The sequence below is a fragment of the Mustela erminea genome, chromosome 18 (genome assembly GCF_009829155.1).
Source record: "Mustela erminea isolate mMusErm1 chromosome 18, mMusErm1.Pri, whole genome shotgun sequence".
Lineage (NCBI taxonomy): Eukaryota > Metazoa > Chordata > Mammalia > Carnivora > Mustelidae > Mustela > Mustela erminea.
In genome coordinates this window covers 36,532,737-36,550,388 of record NC_045631.1, presented here as the reverse complement: position 1 = coordinate 36,550,388, position 17,652 = coordinate 36,532,737, and the positions used below count along the sequence as shown (strand labels likewise).

Below are 17,652 nucleotides of genomic sequence, written 5' to 3'. Positions count from 1 at the left end.
CCAGCCCAGCCTCCCAGCGGGGGCAAACAAAGGTCACTGGCACATCGTAAGTGTTTATTGAAATAAATGGAGTACCACCCTCCCTTCACATGCAGGTGGGTGCCCATAGAGCTCCTGATCATTTCAAAGGCCTGGGTGCCTTCCGCCCTCCCCACCAGCCCCTCCAGCAGACCCTGATGGTGCCAGTGCCCCATAGCTCAGTTTCCTGTGTGGCTCCTCTCCCCATACAGATGGCAGAGAGAAGCAAAGGGCTGAGTCCCAGGGACCAGACCGTGGCCAGGGCAGGGATGGCCTTGGAGCCACGGCCCCAGAGCAGGAACGAGGAGAGTTGGCACGCACTGGGTCCTGTCCACCGCTCCGGGCAGGTGAAGGGGAGGTGGGCTTCTAACCAGAGGGCCTCCAGCCCCGCTGGTCACCGGCCAGTCCTGCAGGAGCTGCTGGCCAGTGCTGTACCTGAACGCTTCCTCCTCACAGGATAGATCCCGGCCCCACCCAGGGGACTGGCCCAACCCCTCGTCATGGCCCAGAGAACCAGAGCCTGCACAGCGTGCCAGTTCTGGAACCCATTGAGACCCTGACAGGGACCAGAGCAGATGGGGGAAGGCTGAGGAAACCTTCCAGTAGATTCCAGGGGAACTCCTAGAGTTTGCCTCTCTACCTGGCTGGGGTGAGGGCTCACCTGTTCAACGTGACCTAAACATTGGTTAGGGGTGTCCTCTGTCACACACACCCCCAGCTCCCAAGTTGGCTCTGTCCCCAGAGAGGGCTCAGCCGTTCTTTGAGGGAGCAATAGAAGTGGGCCCTGTGTCAGGGAGTAGGTCAAAAACCAGGTCTTGAGTGGGCCCCAGGAGGGGCAGACCTGCATGGATGTCAACTCACCACTGGGACCCATGGGACCAGGAAGGGGAAAGAGAAGGACCTTTTCATCGTCCCTTCCTGCTCCCAAAGTCCTGGCCAAGATTGTGTGGGCTACCCATGCTGCTCTCTGTGCTCTCCCGCCGTGTGGAGGCTAGGAGTCTACCCTGAGTGCGGGCTGCCACAGCGCCTACCAGCCTCCCCTGGGAGCAGAAGAGAGCTCTCCCAGCACGCAGCCAGCTTGGAGTGCTGGAGAGGAGTGACTGTCCACTCGCTCCTGCTGAGAGGTTTCCTGCCTCTGATCCCTGGGACCTAGGCCTTATCTCAGAGCCTCTAGAAGGCAGACAGGCCAGCTGGCAGGCAGGTGTCCTAGCTCACGGCCGGCCAGCATGGCCATGGCCCGAGGGTAGATGATCAGACTGACCCATGTGCCTCAGGGTTCCCCGACTTGTCAGCCCTGGCCTCTCGGTCCTCTGCCCAAAACCTGCCAGCTCCCTAGGAACTCTGTGCCAAACAAGTCCTTAAAACTGGATCTATTACTGGGCCCTCTCCTGGGGTCTCCCTTTCTGGGGGATCTGGGTCCAGACAGTGACAGGGTAAGAGAGGGCGTGTACCCCCTGAGAGTGTGGGGCCCGGCCAGCCCAAGCTTGGCGCCCAGGCCTCGCCTCCCCGCTGAGGCCTGTGCCCACCGAGCCCGGCGGCCACCAGCGCCTGGGTGCCAGTGCCTGCCCCCCGCCCTCCCCTAGCTCTTCTTGGCCTCCTGCTCCCGGCGCCGGAGCTTCTCCCGCTGCCGTGCAGCCTTCTCCCGGGCCTTGCGCTCCTTCTCAGCGGCGGCTGCCAGCTCCTTTACCTTCCGCTTCACTAGCGTCCGGTCATGTGAGTTGCTGAGCCCCAGGCTCTGGGGAGGAATTCAAGGGTGAGGGAAAGAGCCCCAGAATCCCTCAGGCCCTAGCCAACTCCGACCCCCAGTTTGCGGTGCCCCAGGTGGGTGTACTCTGCCTGGAGCTCAGCAGGTCCTCCCAGAAGTGTGGCCTCTGCCTCCCAGACGGGCCCGTGGATCAGAACCAGGGCAGGAATTCCAAAGGGGGGTGTTTTGGAAAGAGGATGATGGAGGGTGCCAGACCTTTTACCTGCCCTTTTACCCCTGCCCCCACCCCTGGCAATCCTTGGCTCCCATTCCTCCACTCGGAAGTTCAGTTTTGGTACCATCCTGCCCAGCCCCCAGAGGCCCACAGATGGGGAATGACTTGCCCAGTGTCACACTACTAGTCAGTGGCAGAGGCCCCTCCCTACTGCAGAGACTCCCTGGGGGCCTCTCCTCACCACCTCTTGCCTAAGCAATGTAGCAGAGGGTGGGCAACACGCTAGAAACCTCTCAGCGCAGAGATCTGAGCCCACCCCCCACCCCCGGACCTCCCCTGACTACCAGCAGCCTCCAAGACTGAGAATCAGGCAAGGTGATCAGGCAGAGGCCTGGTTTCTTATGACAGCAAGGGACTCCCAGAGTCAAGAGTCAGGTGATCTGACTCTTGACAGTCCTAGAGGTCAATGTTATCCTGGAGCCTTGAGCTGAGGCTTGAAGGTCAAACTGAAGGACGGGGCTCGAGTTTCATGTCCGACAGTGGACCCGTGCTAGAGTGCAAAGATCAGGCCAAGGACCTTGCCCAGGTCAGAGGTCAGGGCAGTGGCCTTAGAGGCAATGAAAGATCAGGGTTTGGGGGGGATCCCAATCCTGGAAGGTTGCCTTGGGCTCCAACTGGGTCACCACTCTCCTCCCCTGACACACCTTCAGTTTGCTTCCATCCAGCTGCAGGAGCTGGGGCCCGTCCACCTGTCGCGCAGCGAACTCAGCGACATACTGCTCCAGGTTGAGGCTGTGCAGCCATTGGCCCACCTGCTGGCTGGTCCAGTGGTGGACGGTGGGGAGAGGTTCGTCCAGGAACTGGGGTAGAGACCAAGGATGGTGAGGGGGAAGACCTGGCCTGTGGCCTGCGCCTCAACACTCAGAGCCCAGGGCTTGCTTACCTCATCCGAAGACTGGGACAGTGTGTGGTAGGGGTAGGAGCACTTGGTCTCCTGCCGGGGACCACTGGGGATCTTGGGGCTGCTGCTAGGGGGCGTGGAGTCATCACTCAGGGTGGATTCCTAGAGAGGAAAGGTATGAGCTGCTGAGGAAACAGCTCACCCTCAAGCCCAAGGGAGTCCCCCAACCCACTGCTTGCATTTGGAAGGAGCTAAGTTGGGGGCTGGGCACCAGGAGTTGCGCAGTGCCTCCTAGTCTATGAAGTACTCATGGGAAGCATCAGGATGTAAGACTTCTAGGAGGTCGTGGGGCCAGAAATGAGGCAGAATAGTTAGCAGGAATGGCAGAAGTCTCAGACCAGGTGTTGCTTCCTGCAGGCAGCTGACCAGGATTCCCCCAGGCTAGGTCGGGGGTCCTCCCTTTGTGCCTCCCCATCATAGCCCTTAGCACCCTGGCTTCTAAGTGCCTGGGTAGAGATCAGAAGCTCTATGAGGCCCTGGGCTGTCTGTTTACCCCGCTATCCCAGGGCCCAGCACGAGGGAAGGAAGAGGCAGAGGGAGTCTGTGCAGATAGGAAATCAGGAAGTCCCAAGTTAGATGGAACTCCTTCTCCCCTGAATTCCCAGCTTTCTGGTCTCCTCAGCCCCAGTAGCACCTAAGGAACAACCACAGAACAGGCATGGAGCCCGCATCGAACCCACGTGGCAAGTCCCTTCTCTCTGGGCCTTCAGTCGTTCATCCAGGCAACTGGGATAAGCACGCCTGCGCTTTGTGAAAGGAAAGCCAAAGCAGCCCTTGGAGCCTTGTCTAGTGTAGAGCGCGGCATGAGCAGAAGCAGACACTTGTGGCTGCTTCTGTCCCTGACTTCTCCCTGCTTCCTGAGCTCTAGCTAGTTTGGGTCCCCTTCATCCCGATTTCCTGCAAGCCTCACCCCACCACACAGGTTGCCCGGTGACTGGGACGACTGGGATGACTGGGACGACTGGGACGACCGGGAACCGGGATGGGACGTGGGGAGCCAGGCAGAAGAGCGCGAATGGGGGCGGCCTCAGGCTGGGTGGCTAAGGAGGGAAGCCTGGTGCTCAGTGGGTTGAATGTGCTGAATGACTCAGGGGAGGAACTACTCAGAATGTGAATGAGTGAAGAAACCAATGAATGAACTCAGAGAATGGATGAACTAGTGAATCACAGAATGGCTCCATGGATAGACAAACTGGATGGACAAACAGACAGACAAACGGACCCCAGGAATGCCTGGATCCCAGCCCCACCCCCTCACATCACCTGAGTCTGGGGCCCATACGGGGGGCAGGGAAGCCATGGACTCACCTGAGAAGCTGACTTCTTAGGGCTGAAGCCCTCATGTTTAGGGGAGCAGGCGGGCGAGGTGGTGCTGCCAGAGGATGCCGAGCCCTTGCCACTGTCTGTGAACCAGGAAAAGGGCAGGAACGGGGAGCCCCCTGACCTGCTGGACCCCTCCACTGATTCCCTGTGGAGAGAGCACCAGCATGGGTGTGGGCACCGTGGGGTGGGTGCCCCCGCCCTCCGGAACTATGAGCGGAAGCTTACCTGCTGCCCATGGACAAACGGTTGCTGCCCTTGTCCTTCCGGCTCTTGCTAGTGGATGCTCGGCGTAAGGTGACCCTGTGAGGGAGGGTGGGGGGGAGTGGGGCAGTGCTGCCCGCTGTGCTACCCTGCACCCCAAGGCTCCAAGCCTTTGCTTCTGGCCCCTCCTCCACTCACCCCAGGTCCAGGAACTTTCGGCGAGTCTTCTTATCCAGACCGATGGTGGGGCTGGCAGGCTCAGGTGGGCTGGCATCCCGGCTGTCATCTTTTGGGGAAGAGAGGGAAGAAAATAGCCCGTGGAGTGGCTTGCCTGCCTCCTTCAGCTGCCTCTTTTGACTTAGAAGCGGGCAAGTTGGCTCGGGTGCCCTTCACTAGCTGTGTGACTTTGGAGGAATCACTCTACCTCTCTGAGCTTCCTTCGTCCCAAATATGAGTCTAACACCTGACCCATGGAATAGGCTATTCCATGCCTATTTCATGGAATAGCTATGAAAGCCATAAGCAAACCATGAAAAAGGAGGGACCGCTACTATTCACTATTCATTTAGCCTGACTGACTTCTAACCCGCCTTCTAATCTTGGCTCACATGTCACTTCCTCAGAGAAGCCTTACAGGAGGCTCCCCACAAGGTCATTTCACCCCGCTATGTGCTGCCCCCTCCCCCGCTGCAACCGTGCACTTCTTACAACTTATAACTACATATTTAATTAAGGGATGGTTTGATCACTTCTCCCTTAAACTATAAGGAATTATTAGATTGTATCTCCCCCAAACTGTAAGCCTCTTGAGGGCAAAGAGTGCCGCTGCTTCGCGCTGGGTAAGTGATGGAGGAAGCCACAGTGTGTTGTCCCCCCACCCCCACCCCTTCCTCGTCCCTCACCGCCCTGCCCAACTTGGTCCAACCCTCGGCTTGGCAGGGATGGGGGGGACGACCGGCGGGGCCGCTGCAGTTCCAGCGCTCGCCAGCAGAGGGCGGCGCACCGGCTGCCACTCACCTTCGCTGTGGGGCTCTGCGCGCGGGTGGCGGCGCACGAAGCTGGGCGAGCTGTCGGAGGAGGGCGCGGAGCGGGGCGGCGAGCAGGAGGCGGCGGCCAGGCCCTCGTGCGAGGCGGCGTTGTGCAGGGGCCGGTAGCGTGTGAGCGGCGAGGGCGGAGGCTCGTCTTCGTCCAGGCTGCGCCGCAACCCCGGAGGCTCCAGGCAGAAAGAGCCCCCGGCCGGGGACCCTGGGCCCGAGTGCAGAGGTGAGCGCAGCCGGTGCAGGGGGCTCCCGCATCCGTCGGTCACCTGGGGGAAGGAGCGGCCGCTCACTGCCAACCTTCTTCCCCGCTTCCCCAGGGGCTGGGAGTTGGTTTCACCCTGCAAACTGCGAGGGAGCCTCTGGAGCGAGGACTGGGGTCCTGGGAAGGGAGGCCTGTCCTCCTGCCCACGGGCCATGGGGGTGGCTGGACAGTGAGGAGTAGGAGCACGCGATGGGGGGGGGTGGTAATTTGGCTGGGGGGGGGGGGCTTCAGTCACGTAGGCTGGGGTCGAATCTCATTTCCCTCACTCCCTAACTGTGTGAGTTTGTTACTGAACCTCGGAGCCTCAATTTCCCCACATGTAAGATGGGAATGATAATACCTTCCTTAAAAGTTTCAGGCAAGCCAGAATGAATGCGGGTAATCCCTGTTCGCCTTACTATGTCAGAAGTCTGGGGCTGTGGTTTCCCTGGAAAAGGGTTTGGAGGGATTTTCGGGGTGGGGGGGGCAATGATTGGGTGGGTTGTCCCCACCTTGCCTCCTGGCCCATCAGAGCCTTCACCATCCTCTGCAGAACTGGCGCTGTCCCGAAGCCTGGAGCGGGAGGGCCGGTGTCTCCGGCCCTTGGCCAGTAGTTGGGCTCGGGCCTTGTGTAAACTGCTGTCCAGTCTGACGGTCTCTGGCACAGCCAAGTCCAGGTCTGTGAACCAGGTGAAGGGGACAGAGACCAGACATGTGAGGAGAGCAAGCCCAGAGCCCCCCCCCCCCCCGCCCTCAGGCCTCCAGCACTCACACCCCCAGACATTCCACAAAGGTTTGTGTGCCCAGCACAGGGGGTACCAACGAGAGGCAGAGTGGGGTCCCTCACAGTCTCAGAGAAAGCCAGACACGTCAGCACAGAAATATAGCAGTGTGGTGGGACCTCTCACAGGCACAGAGGAGGACAGGACATTCCTGTTTGGATGGGTCAGGGGAGGGAGCACCAAAGCCAGTCTAAGGTTGGGTGGCAGTTTGCCAGAGAGGAGGCTGGTGAGCGAGTGTGCAATGCTGGGCAGTAGGGTAGTGCAGGGGTGTGGGGGGGCGCTCCTTCCAGGGCCCCTGGAGGGTAGGTTTGTGGAGAGAAGGGCTGGGGATGAGATCAGATCAATGATGGTAATAACAGCTACCACTTAAGAAGAGCCTACTGTGTGCCAGAATGTTCATACATCACCTCATCTGCTCAGGGAGCTAGGGACCGCGGTTATGTACAATTTACAGCTGAGCCAACTAAGGCTCAGAGAGGTTCAGTCTCTCACCTGCAGCCAGCAGCTAGCAGTGGTCTGGGCTCTGAGCCTGACTGGCCATGCTGGAACCCTGGCCCGCTGTACCATACCCAGATCTGCACTCAGACCCAGCCCTGATGAACGGGAGCACAGTAGTGGCATCAAGGAAAACCCAGTCCCCACGCGGCCAGCCTGCCTCTCCCATCCTGGGGTCAGTGGTGCGGAGCTGGGTCCCGGATGAAGATAAGGAAGAGTAGGCAAAGCCAACAGACCGTGCGTAAACCCGACTGCTCCTAGTTTCTCTTCCTACTTGCTCCCCCTGGGGAATGAAGCCTTCGCTCTGCAGTGTCCCCAAGCTTGGGGTCTCCAGGCAGAAGAGTTTCTTTCCAAATCCAGCACAGGTTAAGACCTTTCTTCCCCATTCCCCTGCCCCACAATCTCAGGGTTCTGCCATCCCATCACTCATACTGACCCAGCTTTGCCTGCTCCTCTTTCTTTTGTCTGCAGATACCCCCTAAGCCACCCCAGTTGCTGGCCTGGTTTCACTATCACCTACTGGTTCAGTCCTGAGCCTCCCTGAATTCCAAGCTTGGGCACCTCAGCACCCACCAGGGAACTTGCCGTGTCAAACACACCCAAGTCCTCAAATAATTCATCAGCATGAACCCACCACCTTGCTTCAGACTGGCTTCCCCTTTGCTCCTCGGCTCCATGAAAGGCCCATCCACCCGATGCAAACGGCCCCGAGCTACGCTTTGCCCTCAGCCCCAGCTCCAGCCAGGAGTTCCCCAGGCCGGCTGCCTCCCGGCCCCCTCCCCTTGGATGTGCCACGGGCAGCTTCAGTGTCTGTGTCCGGCTATGACTGGCAGCTCCATCTCCCCAATGGCTCAGGCCAAACGCTGGAGTCGCCCTTGACTCTCTTTCCCTCCCACTCTCCAAACTCAATCTAGCCACAATTCCTGTTAGCTCTCCTTTCGAAATACATCTAGACATACTGAAATATTTATGGCGAAATGGTATGATGTTTTGGATTAGATTCAAATTAATCCAGGGCAGTGGCAGCGGGTAGAGGTGGAAGGCCGGCCACGACCCGATGAGCCTTGAGTGACAGTCCCAGAACGCACGACGGAATGCATTTGGCTCGTCTCTGTACTTCTCACTTCCCGCAATCAAACTGCCGTTTCCCTGTGTCTGTGTGTGCACACATGCACACGTGCACGTGCGCACGGAGAGGAAGAGGAGAGAGAGCAGGGAAAGAAGGGAGAAGCGGAGAGGAAGGGAAGGGAGAGAAGGGGGGTAGGAGGAGAAATCAGGGGAAGAGAGAGGAGAGGGGGACACACAGCCTCCCTGGTCTAGATCACTCTCACCCCCTGCCTCAGTTATTACAGAAGCCTCCCGGCTGGTCTCCCCTTTGGCTCCCTTTCCCACGTACAGTCTATTTTCAACACCACAGCAACCAGAGTGATCCTGATAAAACATGTCAGCCCTTGTCACTACTGTGCTCAGAACCCCCCGGGGACTTCCATCTTGCAGAGTAACTGCCAAGTTCTCCCAGGGGCCTTCCGGATTCAGTCTGTGCTCCTCTTGCCGCTCTGAGCTTCTAGTTCTCTCCCTCTTGCTCCCTCTACTCTGGCCATCCTAGCCTCCTGGGTCTTCCTCACATAAGCCTCACTGTACCTCAGGGCCTTTGCACTTCCTCTTCCCTTTTCCTGCAAGGCTCTTGCCACAGATTTCTACAGGGTTCTGTCCTTTGCCTCCTTCAGGCCTTTGCTTAAATGCTTTCTCTCACTGATGACTTTACTGGCCACTCATTGTACAATTCCCCCCAGATCCCCAACCTGCATCATGTGTCATCCTCTGGTGTGCTGTCTATTTTACTGACTTAGTTCATTGTCTCTCTGCTTGTTAGAATGTCAGCTCTGTGAAGGCAGACATTCCTGTATTTTGTTCATGGCTCTCATCCAGAATTGGTGTCTGGCATGTAGTAGGCGCTTAGAAAATGGGATTTTAATGAAGAAAAAAAGGGGGGGGGGCGCCTGGGTGGCTCAGTGGGTTGGAGCCTCTGCTTTCGGCTCGGGTCGTGGTCCCAGGGTCCTGGGATCGAGCCTCGCGTCGGGCTCTCTGCTCGGCGGGGAGCCTGCTTCCTCCTCTCTCTGCCTGCCTCTCTGCATACTTGTGATCCCTGTCTGTCAAGTGAATAAATAAAATCTTAAAAAACAAAACAAAACAAAACCACATAGTTCTGTTGATTTGCCTTCCTCACAGCCCTGGAACCTGGCCTCTCTTCTCCCTGAAGACTAAACTGCCTTACTCAGGTCTTCACCGGCCCCTTCCCCAAGCCTGGCCTCAGCCTCCAGGCATCCTGCTCTCCCTGCCTCGGGCCTCCAATCGGCCTCCCTCCCCACTTCCCACAGGCTAGAGGAAACTTTCTAAAGCACTCTTCTGACTGGTCCTATAACTGCTTGCTTTTGAAACCCAGGGTAAGACTGAGGAGTGGTGAGGCGGTCCTAAAGTCAATAACATAAAGTCCATGCCCCTCAGCCCCCAGTCGGGCCCTGATGGGGAGGGGGGTTCCAGCTCACCCCTTCCATGTTCCCCATGTTTCCAGAGGAGGAGCCGCCTGGCAGGGGCTGAATTCTGTTCTGCCATTTGCTGCTTGGAGGACTCTGGGCAAGTTCCTTTCATTTAGGGATTGGCTTCCTCATCAGTAAAATGGGGCCATAAGAGGAGTATCTCCGTTCCAGGGTTGTGTGAGTGTCAAATAAGATGACCCAGGTAAAGTGCTTCGACAGAATACCTGTTGCTGTGCGCCCAGCCAGAACGAGCTGAGAGCAGTGCTAACCTGCTGACCCCACCGGGATCCTTGTCGCCACCTTCCTTTCCTGCCTCTGACCTTGTGCTCCTGCAGCGCGCTAGGTGCCAGGTCCCCCCACCCCTTCCTTGTCTGTCCCCTCAAAGACCTCCAGTTCCGAGGGACAGCTTCACCTCTGCAGGCCTGGCAAGAGGATCTGATCAGAGGTGACCATCCCGTTCGCCCATCTGCACAATGCAGAGGGGCGAGCTGGGGACTCAGAGAGCCTGGGGTCAGGCCTGGGGGAGAGCAGCGGCTCAGTCAGTGTTGAGGAAGCCAAGTTACTCTTCAGGGCCAGTACACAGCACTGCAGAGATGGCCTCAAGGCACAGGGAAGCGCTGATGTCACATCCCTATCCAGTGCTCCTCTGCAGGGCACTCCTCCCCAAGACACACCCTTCATCCAGGAACTCAGGCCCTGTGAGGGCAGTGACTATCTCCCTGGGGTCTCCCACGCACAGAGCCTGGTACACGGTGGGGTCCCCGGAGTATTTGTGGCGGGGAAGAAAGAGACAGGCAGGGGCTGGGGGCTCTGTCTTAGACGAGGCAGCCTGGCTGAGGTCTGGGAGACGGGGAAGAGCCAAGGCTCTAGGAAGAACAAGGACCTTTCTAAGGAGAAGGGATGGTGTGGGCCAGTGGAGCCTGCAAGGAGAGGGGACTGGCCTGGCTGCAAGGGAGGGTGGGCCCCCCCACGGCCTGCTGCGGCAGTGGGGGCTTGGCGAGAGGAGAGGTCCTGACAAAGGACTGCTGCTTGGGACCCCAGCCTTGACACAACTCCTCCGGCTCCTTCCAGGCCCCTGGTTTGCTCCTGGCCTTTCCAGGCCCTGGGGCTGAGCTGAGGGAGGGAGCCTTCTGTCCCCTGTTCCCTAGTGACACGGCATCTCCAAGCACTGTCTGCAAGCAGCAAGGACTGAGGACAGAACAGAATAATAAAGGCTAATACTGACTGAGCTCTTGCTGTGCTAGGCACTGGTTCTAAGAGCTTCACAATTACTAGCTCACTTAAACTCCCCATAACCCTAAGAGGAAGAGACTCCAGGAATCCCCAGGGCAGCCTTAATCTGCCCCAGGGAAGGGAGGAGCCAGGGTTCCAGGCAGGCTGACTCCAGAGGTTCAGTGTGTAAGGACCAAGCCTGCTACACCTCTTTTGAGGCAGAGATGGGAGCAGCTCGTGAGTCCAACCCTTCATTTTACAGGTGGGGAAACTGAGGCTCGGAGAGGAAAGGTTTGGCCAGAGGTACAGAGGGAGTTAAGAAAGCATCCAGGCCTCCTGGCTCCCTGTTCTTCCTACTCTGGGAGGTGGGGCAGGGAGCTGCCCACCATCCTCTCCACGGAGCCCAGACTCCCAGGACTGGGGAAAGGGGCCCTTCTGCTGACTCTGGGCCACATCTGGACTGCAGGCGGCTCATCTTGGAGGGTCTAGGGAGCAAAGGGACCCCTAGGGGGCTGAGGCATTTCTGAGGCAAGGTGGGAGCCTGCCTCACCTCTGGTCCCCTACTCTACCTGCCTGCCTGGCCTTCCTCCAACTCAGGGTGGGTCTGTCTCTCTTGGTCTTTCTCTTCCCAGCCCTGGACAGTGGGGAGTCATGAATATTTAATTGCCTTGCCCGTCAGGAAGCAGGCCAGGCAGCCAGCTACCTCAGCAGGTCCCGGAGAAGGAAAACAGGAAGAGCTGGGGCTGGGGGTAGGAATGAAGGCCCAGAAGCCTAGGAGAGGGGGAGCTCGCTTCTGTTGGGCCAGGCCTGGTGCAGATGGTGAGACGCTAGAGTCTGAGGCCCAGAGCTGGCTGGAGGCTGGAGGAGTCCAGGGCCCCAGGAAGGCCAGGGAAAACAGTGTTCCTGGGAGCTGGGAGGCATGTGGCCGCACAGGGGAGAAGGTGGTGAACTGGAGAGGGGGAGGAGGGGAGGGGAGGGAAGGGAGAGATGAGAAGCTGGGGAGCCCCTTGAGGCTGTGCACACCAACATGAGTCCCAAGGGGTATACGCATGCTACAGGCATCGGGCAAGGGCTTCTGTCTCAACCTCTCCCTCCACGTTCCTCGTGGTCCTCCAAGTTCCTTATTCCCTGACTCCTCCGCCAAATCCAGCTGGGAACCAGACTTTCCACCCCTGTGCATGCTGGGAACCAGCCTTTCTGCCCCAGTGCATGCTGGGAACTCTGCCCTGCCCAGGCTTTGCCACCCCCCAAAGGAAAGATGGCAGGGGGTAAACTATGGAGCAGGCAGGTGTGTTGTGTGCACACCAGCCCCCCCAGCTGGCCTGGGGGCACTGCGACTCTGTTCTGAGCATTTGATTTCCATACATATCCTGTAGGCCAAGGGCCGTTACCATGCGATATGGCCATAATGACTGTCACTTGGGCTGGGATACAGGTGTACAGCCACCCAGTCTGGACTTCTAGTCCCAGCTCTGCCACTAACCTGCCACATGATCGTTAAAGCAAGCCACTTGGGTACTCTGTGCTCTAGGCTCCTCGTCTGTACAATGGGCACGCCTCTTGGCCTTATTGCGGGGCATAAGCAACATTGTGAGTTGGGGGTTTGGCTTAGCACCTGGCATGAGGCAGCACTTCATAAATGGAGACCCTTCATTGTCACGGTTGTCCTTAGCATAGAGTGTCATGGCAGAGACTCAGGCGGCCAGGCCACAATACACACACACAAAGGCTCAAAGACACACACTGACGTCCCAGAGGGAATCCCCCCAGTGGCGGTGGCCTTGGCTAGAGTTAGAGCAAACAGAACTTACCAAAAACCTCATCCGCAGGTTCTCGTAGCTTTGAAGAAGCCATGACTCGAGAGAGCTGAGGGAAGAGAGAAAGAGAGATGATGGATAAGAGGTCCAGGTTGGTGGAAGGCGACAAGGGGGCTGCCCCTGGCTGCCTATTCCTGGCCTTCTGGCCCCTCACCTTCCCCTAGAACTCCTGCTCCAGCCCCTTGGAGAAGAAGTCATCGGAACCACAGCCCGGAGGATGGGAGTTGGGGCAGAGGGAGACATGGCAGAGTAGGGGCAGAAGCAAATTCAGAGTCTAGACCCGGGCTGAGTCCTGTGGTTTTGGTCCAGGCTGATTTACTGTGTGCATTCACATGGCTCACTGAACCTTCCCTCCCCCACAATGTCTTGGGTCTTTCCATCATCAGCATTCCTTCAAATCGTTTGATCATCATAAGCTGTCCAACAGCAAACCTGGGAGAGATCTTGGGAGATGATTAAATGCAATCCTCTCATTTTCCAAATAAAGAAACAGAGGGAAGAATGACTGGCTTAAGGTCACATAACAAGGCGATGGCAAGCTCAGAAGCAGAATCCAGGTCCTTGCATCCATCTACCCACCCACCTGCTCAGCCATCCATTTGTCCGTCCATCCATCCATCCACCCTCCCATCTCTGCATCCATCAGCTCATACCAGCACCCCCCCATCCATCATGCCGTCCGTCACCCAGTCCTGCCTGCTCCCCACCCCCATCACTGGTGTGCTCACCACCTGCCTTTGCACACGAGCTGTTTGGGAGCCTGGCACCATCAGCAGGGCCCCTGTGCTTGACAGACTCGCAGTTCTCCCCGTTCCAGACAGACTCACAGATGCAGAAGGGTATGAGGAGTACTCACAGCACCACAGTGGACAAATCTTTGTGCTGCAAGTATGTTCTGGCAGGAAGTGAGACGGCTTGGGACTTGGTTGGGTTTTGCTTTTTGGTGGGGAAGCAAGAAGGGAGGCGGGTGGGGAAGCGGGACGGACGCAGCTGAAACAATCTGGGCAGGCTTCCCAGCAGAGGCAGGATGGCAGCAGCCCTAAACCAAGGCCTGGGTGTGAGAGGGGAAGGGGAATACCAAGCAAGGGGGGACAAGGGGACGGGGGTTGGGGGTGGGGGAAGCTCAGGGGCAGGGGCACGCTGCAGGGCAGGGACATGATTTCCAGTCACTGCTGACACGCAGGGCGCCCATGAGCAGGGCAGGGCGCTGGGCTAGACATGCAATTGACAGGCATGGGAAGGCTAGGCCTCGTGCTTGCTGGGGTCTTTTCCAACATTTCTCTCCTGATATTACATACAAACCATCTCACGGGGAGCCGTGTGGGCTTGAGATTCTTAGTGTGCCCGCTTTACAGATGGGAAAACTGAGGTGCAAGTGAGAAGAGGCGGAATTCAAACTCCACCTGTCTCCTGCCCTCCAGTCTTATCCTGGGGGATGGTCTGCAATTTTGGAGGGGTACACATGAGAAGAGGACCCTGCAGGGAGAAGGGAGAAAGGGAGAGGAAGGGGAGCTGGCCATCCCATCTAGGACTGGGGAAAGCTTCCAAACTATTTCCACCCCAAGCTCTGTGGATAATGCTTGGGGCTGAAAGCAGGAAATGAGGTGTGAGAAAGGGCCAGGGGACAGGGGCCCTCCAAGAACTCTCTTGCCATTCTTGAACTCTGGGTGCTAGTAGCAAAGAAATTCTAGAACCTTTCTTCCTGCCTGAAGGGCCATCTTGGAAAGAGGTTGCCCCTAAGAATGAGCAAAATTGCCTCGTTCAATCACAAAGCCTCAGCTGACCAGGACCCGCTGCCCCCTCCTCCAGAAAGCTAGACAGCCCACCCTCTTCCCATTTGTCCACACAATTTCTAAATTCACCCTTTCCCAGCCACTGGAAAATAGGGGTTTTTCATACTTCACGGATTCCCTAATATGGGTCAGATCTCCTCTGCATCAGATGAGAGGTCCCTGGGGAGAAGGGAGGGTATTCCCATCAGATTAGGGACCCTCTCGAGATAAGAACTGCCTCTCCCAACAGAAGGAGGTTCTCTGAGGCCAGTAGTGGTGCCTCCTCTCTTACATTAGCAGAGAATGGAGATCCCATGAGTTCTTTATTCAAAGTCCCAGTCCAGGGTGAAGACCCCCTTGTGGACAGAGTCTTTCGGGTATCATCTGGGGGTAGGCTGGGCCTTCCAGCCCACACCTGTGTCTAATCCATCCTGATTCAGCACAAATGGCTTTCTTTCCCTCCGTCAGCTCCCTGGGGTGTGTTTGGGGGATCCATCCTACACTATTCCATGGGGAACCCTGGGAAGCAGGCCATCCAAGAGGTCACCAGGCCCCTCTCACCAAATGGAGCTTTAGAGAAGCCCCCCTCCACCTTCATCCTCCTACACACACACACACACACACACACACACACACACACACGTACACATTTAACCAGGAACTGCCACGAGGTGAAAATGAACCTGTCCCTCAGGACACAGTCTGGGCACCAGGGCTACCAGGCCACTCTCTCTTCCAAAAGCTTCCAGTTCCCAGAGGAATAGCACCTGTGACCTTTGACTCTTCTCTGGGAGCACAGGAGGCTTCCTGAGAGCCAGGGAAGGAGAAAGAGAAAAGGATGCACAAGCCCCAGAGGGGAGTGGGAACTAGGAACAGAGACAGACAGGTTGGTGGAGACTGTCTACCGAGCTGCAGAGAGAGCCAAGAAAGGGCAGGAAAGAGATGTGTTGGGCGGAGGAAGCAGTGCTGGAGGCCGGGGTCCCTTGGCCCGGTTCGGACTGAGGCTCCAGGGAGGGCTTTGAGGAGAGAGACAAGGGGCGGTTGTAGGGAGAGGCGCGGGCCCCAGCGGGGCAGGGAAGAGGAAGGGGGCCCTGGAAGAGGAGAAAGAGACCGAGACAGAAGTGCAACTGGGAAAGACCGGGAAGGAAAGGCCGGGAGGGGAGGCTGGGGATAGGGGGGGAGTAGGAGCTGGAGAAAGCGGAGCCCCCTCCCTTAGGCCTGAGATGCGGCGACGGGCGAGTGGGACAGCGCTCCCCGCACCGCGGAGGCCGGGGCACCTACCGCACTCCCAGTTGGGGCCGGGCGGCTAGTTTCTCTCCGGTGCAGCCGTCCAACTCCGCGCCGGGCAAGAAGGAGTTAAGCCCTCTCCCCCTCCCCCCACACCAGTTTTTTAAAATTAATTTCTCCGGGAGGGAGAGGATTAGGGACACAAATCCTATCTCCGCCCCCTCCCCCGACTGCCCAGCACCCCAGCTCCGCGCAGCCCCCCAGGGATGGGGAAGAAAGGCCCTATCCGATCCCACTCAGGGTCCCGCCGCGAGCCCCGGTGACCCCGGCTCTGCTTTCCCGTCCACGTCGGGGTCCTCACCTCCAGCATCAATCATCTTCAGCGTCCTGCGCCGCGGGAGCCCCTCAGGCCCATGGTGCTCGGGGCGCGGGCCAGGCGGGGAGGGGCGGGGGGCCGTCACCCCGGCCGCGGGGGGCTGCGGGCGGGCTCGAGCCGCTCCATCCCGGGAGAGGGGCGGGCGCGGGAGCGGGCGCCGAGGGTCCGGGAGCCGGAACGGATGGGGGGAGCGAGAGGGGAGGAGAGGGTTTGCGGGGAGCGGGAGGCGCGGGCGGGGCTGGACCAGAGCCCTGACGGGAGGATGCTCCGTGCGCGCGCGCGTGTACGCGTGTGTGTGCGCGTGTTTGTGTGTGTGCGTGTGAGCGAGGGAGGGGGGAGGGAGAGAGGGAGGGAACCACCTCCCCGACCCGCCACCCGCCGGACGCAGGCCCCCAGCCGGGAAGGCCCACACGCGTCGCGTCGCGTGGCGTCCGCTGGGGTCCGCTGGGGTCTCCCGGGAAGGGGCGGTGCGGGGGGCGCGTGGCAGGGAGGCCGGCGCGGGGAGACAAAGAGCGGGAGGGAGGGAGGGAGAGGGGGCGGAGGCGGCAGCAGGGGAGGGAGGAGGCGGCCCCGAGCGGCGGCGGGGCGAGGGGATTCCGAGTTGCTGCCACTACTCCGACCGCGGAAGTCCGGGGGGGCGGGGGGGGGGAGGGGTAGCAGCCCCGCCTCCGGACCCACCGGGCTTCCGCCTCTTCTGCGAGGTCTGTGCGGGCTCCCGATTCATCCAATCTTTGGACGTCCATCGAGCAGTCGTGTGCGCCAAGGCCTGAGGCCATCGCGGGAAACAGGACCACCCGGGCCCAGGAGTCGGGGCTCCTCGGGAGGGGAGGCACAGACCAGTGGGGAGACCGTCGCAGGCCTGGGTGCCCTGAGCCCCAGTTCACAGAGGACACTTCGGCGACACAGCGCACGGGAGGACGCCGGCGCGGCCTGGGGGTGGGTGAGGGTGGAAGTGGAGGTGCTGTTGGCTACCAGGCAGGCCAGAACTGGGTAGAAGTGTTAGTGGGGCTGGGCGGTGGAGGGCAAGGTAGGAAGAGAAGTGAGGTGGTGAAGGTGCAGGGGTGGAGGGAATGCTTGCCATTTATCCTGGGAGCCATAGGGTAAAGTAACAGAGGAGTGAGGGGGCTCAGATTTATTTGCCTTTTAGGGAGAACTCTTTGGTTCCTCTGTGGAGAGTGGATTGGAGAGGGCAGCCCCAGGCAGGAAGAGCCTTGGTGAGGCCGAGGAGAGATGAGGGCAGTAGGCGTGAAGATTGCAGATCAAGTTGAGCACTCTTCAGGATACAGAGTGGAAGAAATTGATCAGATTTGGGGACCACCGGCCACCGAGGGAGGAGGGCTTGGCTTGAGGCTGGAGTCCTGGAGGGAGGGCGGGCAGGGATGAGATCACACTTGGAGTGGTGAGCTGGAGGTGGTGGCAGGCCAACCCCGGGGAGACAGTGTAATAATCAACAAGCTGCCGTGCAGCGCTGGAATCACCCTAAGCACTTTTCCCTGATTGTCATGTCACTCTCACAATAAACCTAGTTGTTTCTATCACCCCCGTTTGAAGAGGGGGTTAAACTTTGAAGAATGAAAGCGATCTGTCCAAGAGCAAATGGTGAGTTTGGACAGAGGGGTCCAGAGCTCAGCGGGGTGGTACAGCCTGTAGGGACAGTCCCCTAAGGACCCGCTGGACTCTGTAGTCACAGATCTCCGTGGGGCTGTGGGAAGTAATGTTTTGAGCCAGGAT

At 58.8% G+C, this 17,652-nt stretch overlaps 1 protein-coding gene across 2 annotated transcripts; it reads right to left on the bottom strand.

Moving 5' to 3' along the window:
* Positions 1-33: 33 nt before the first annotated feature.
* SAMD14 (sterile alpha motif domain containing 14) lies at positions 34-16,460 on the bottom strand. 2 transcript variants are annotated; one of them, XM_032319634.1, is made up of 10 exons: positions 15,907-16,460; positions 12,541-12,595; positions 6,216-6,382; positions 5,440-5,728; positions 4,621-4,708; positions 4,447-4,521; positions 4,207-4,366; positions 2,881-3,000; positions 2,642-2,797; positions 34-1,753 (listed from the first exon to the last, which is right to left on the bottom strand). In XM_032319634.1, exons 1-10 carry the CDS (start codon positions 15,913-15,915, stop codon positions 1,598-1,600), a joined length of 1,275 nt encoding a protein of 424 aa, XP_032175525.1. In that variant the 5' UTR covers positions 15,916-16,460; the 3' UTR covers positions 34-1,597. The 2 variants fall into 2 exon arrangements, with proteins under 2 accessions (XP_032175525.1, XP_032175526.1); XM_032319635.1 differs by lacking the exon at positions 15,907-16,460 and adding an exon at positions 12,701-12,981.
* Between the last annotated feature and the right edge of the window lie 1,192 nt (positions 16,461-17,652).

Excerpts from the sequence above, each read along its gene's own strand:
- SAMD14 (XM_032319634.1), bottom strand. Across the intron at positions 6,383-12,540 it reads ACCTGCGGATGAGGTTTTTG|ACCTGGACTTGGCTGTGCCA; the intron begins GTAAGTTCTGTT and ends CCTGGTTCACAG. Across the intron at positions 2,798-2,880 it reads TGTCCCAGTCTTCGGATGAG|TTCCTGGACGAACCTCTCCC; the intron begins GTAAGCAAGCCC and ends TCTCTACCCCAG.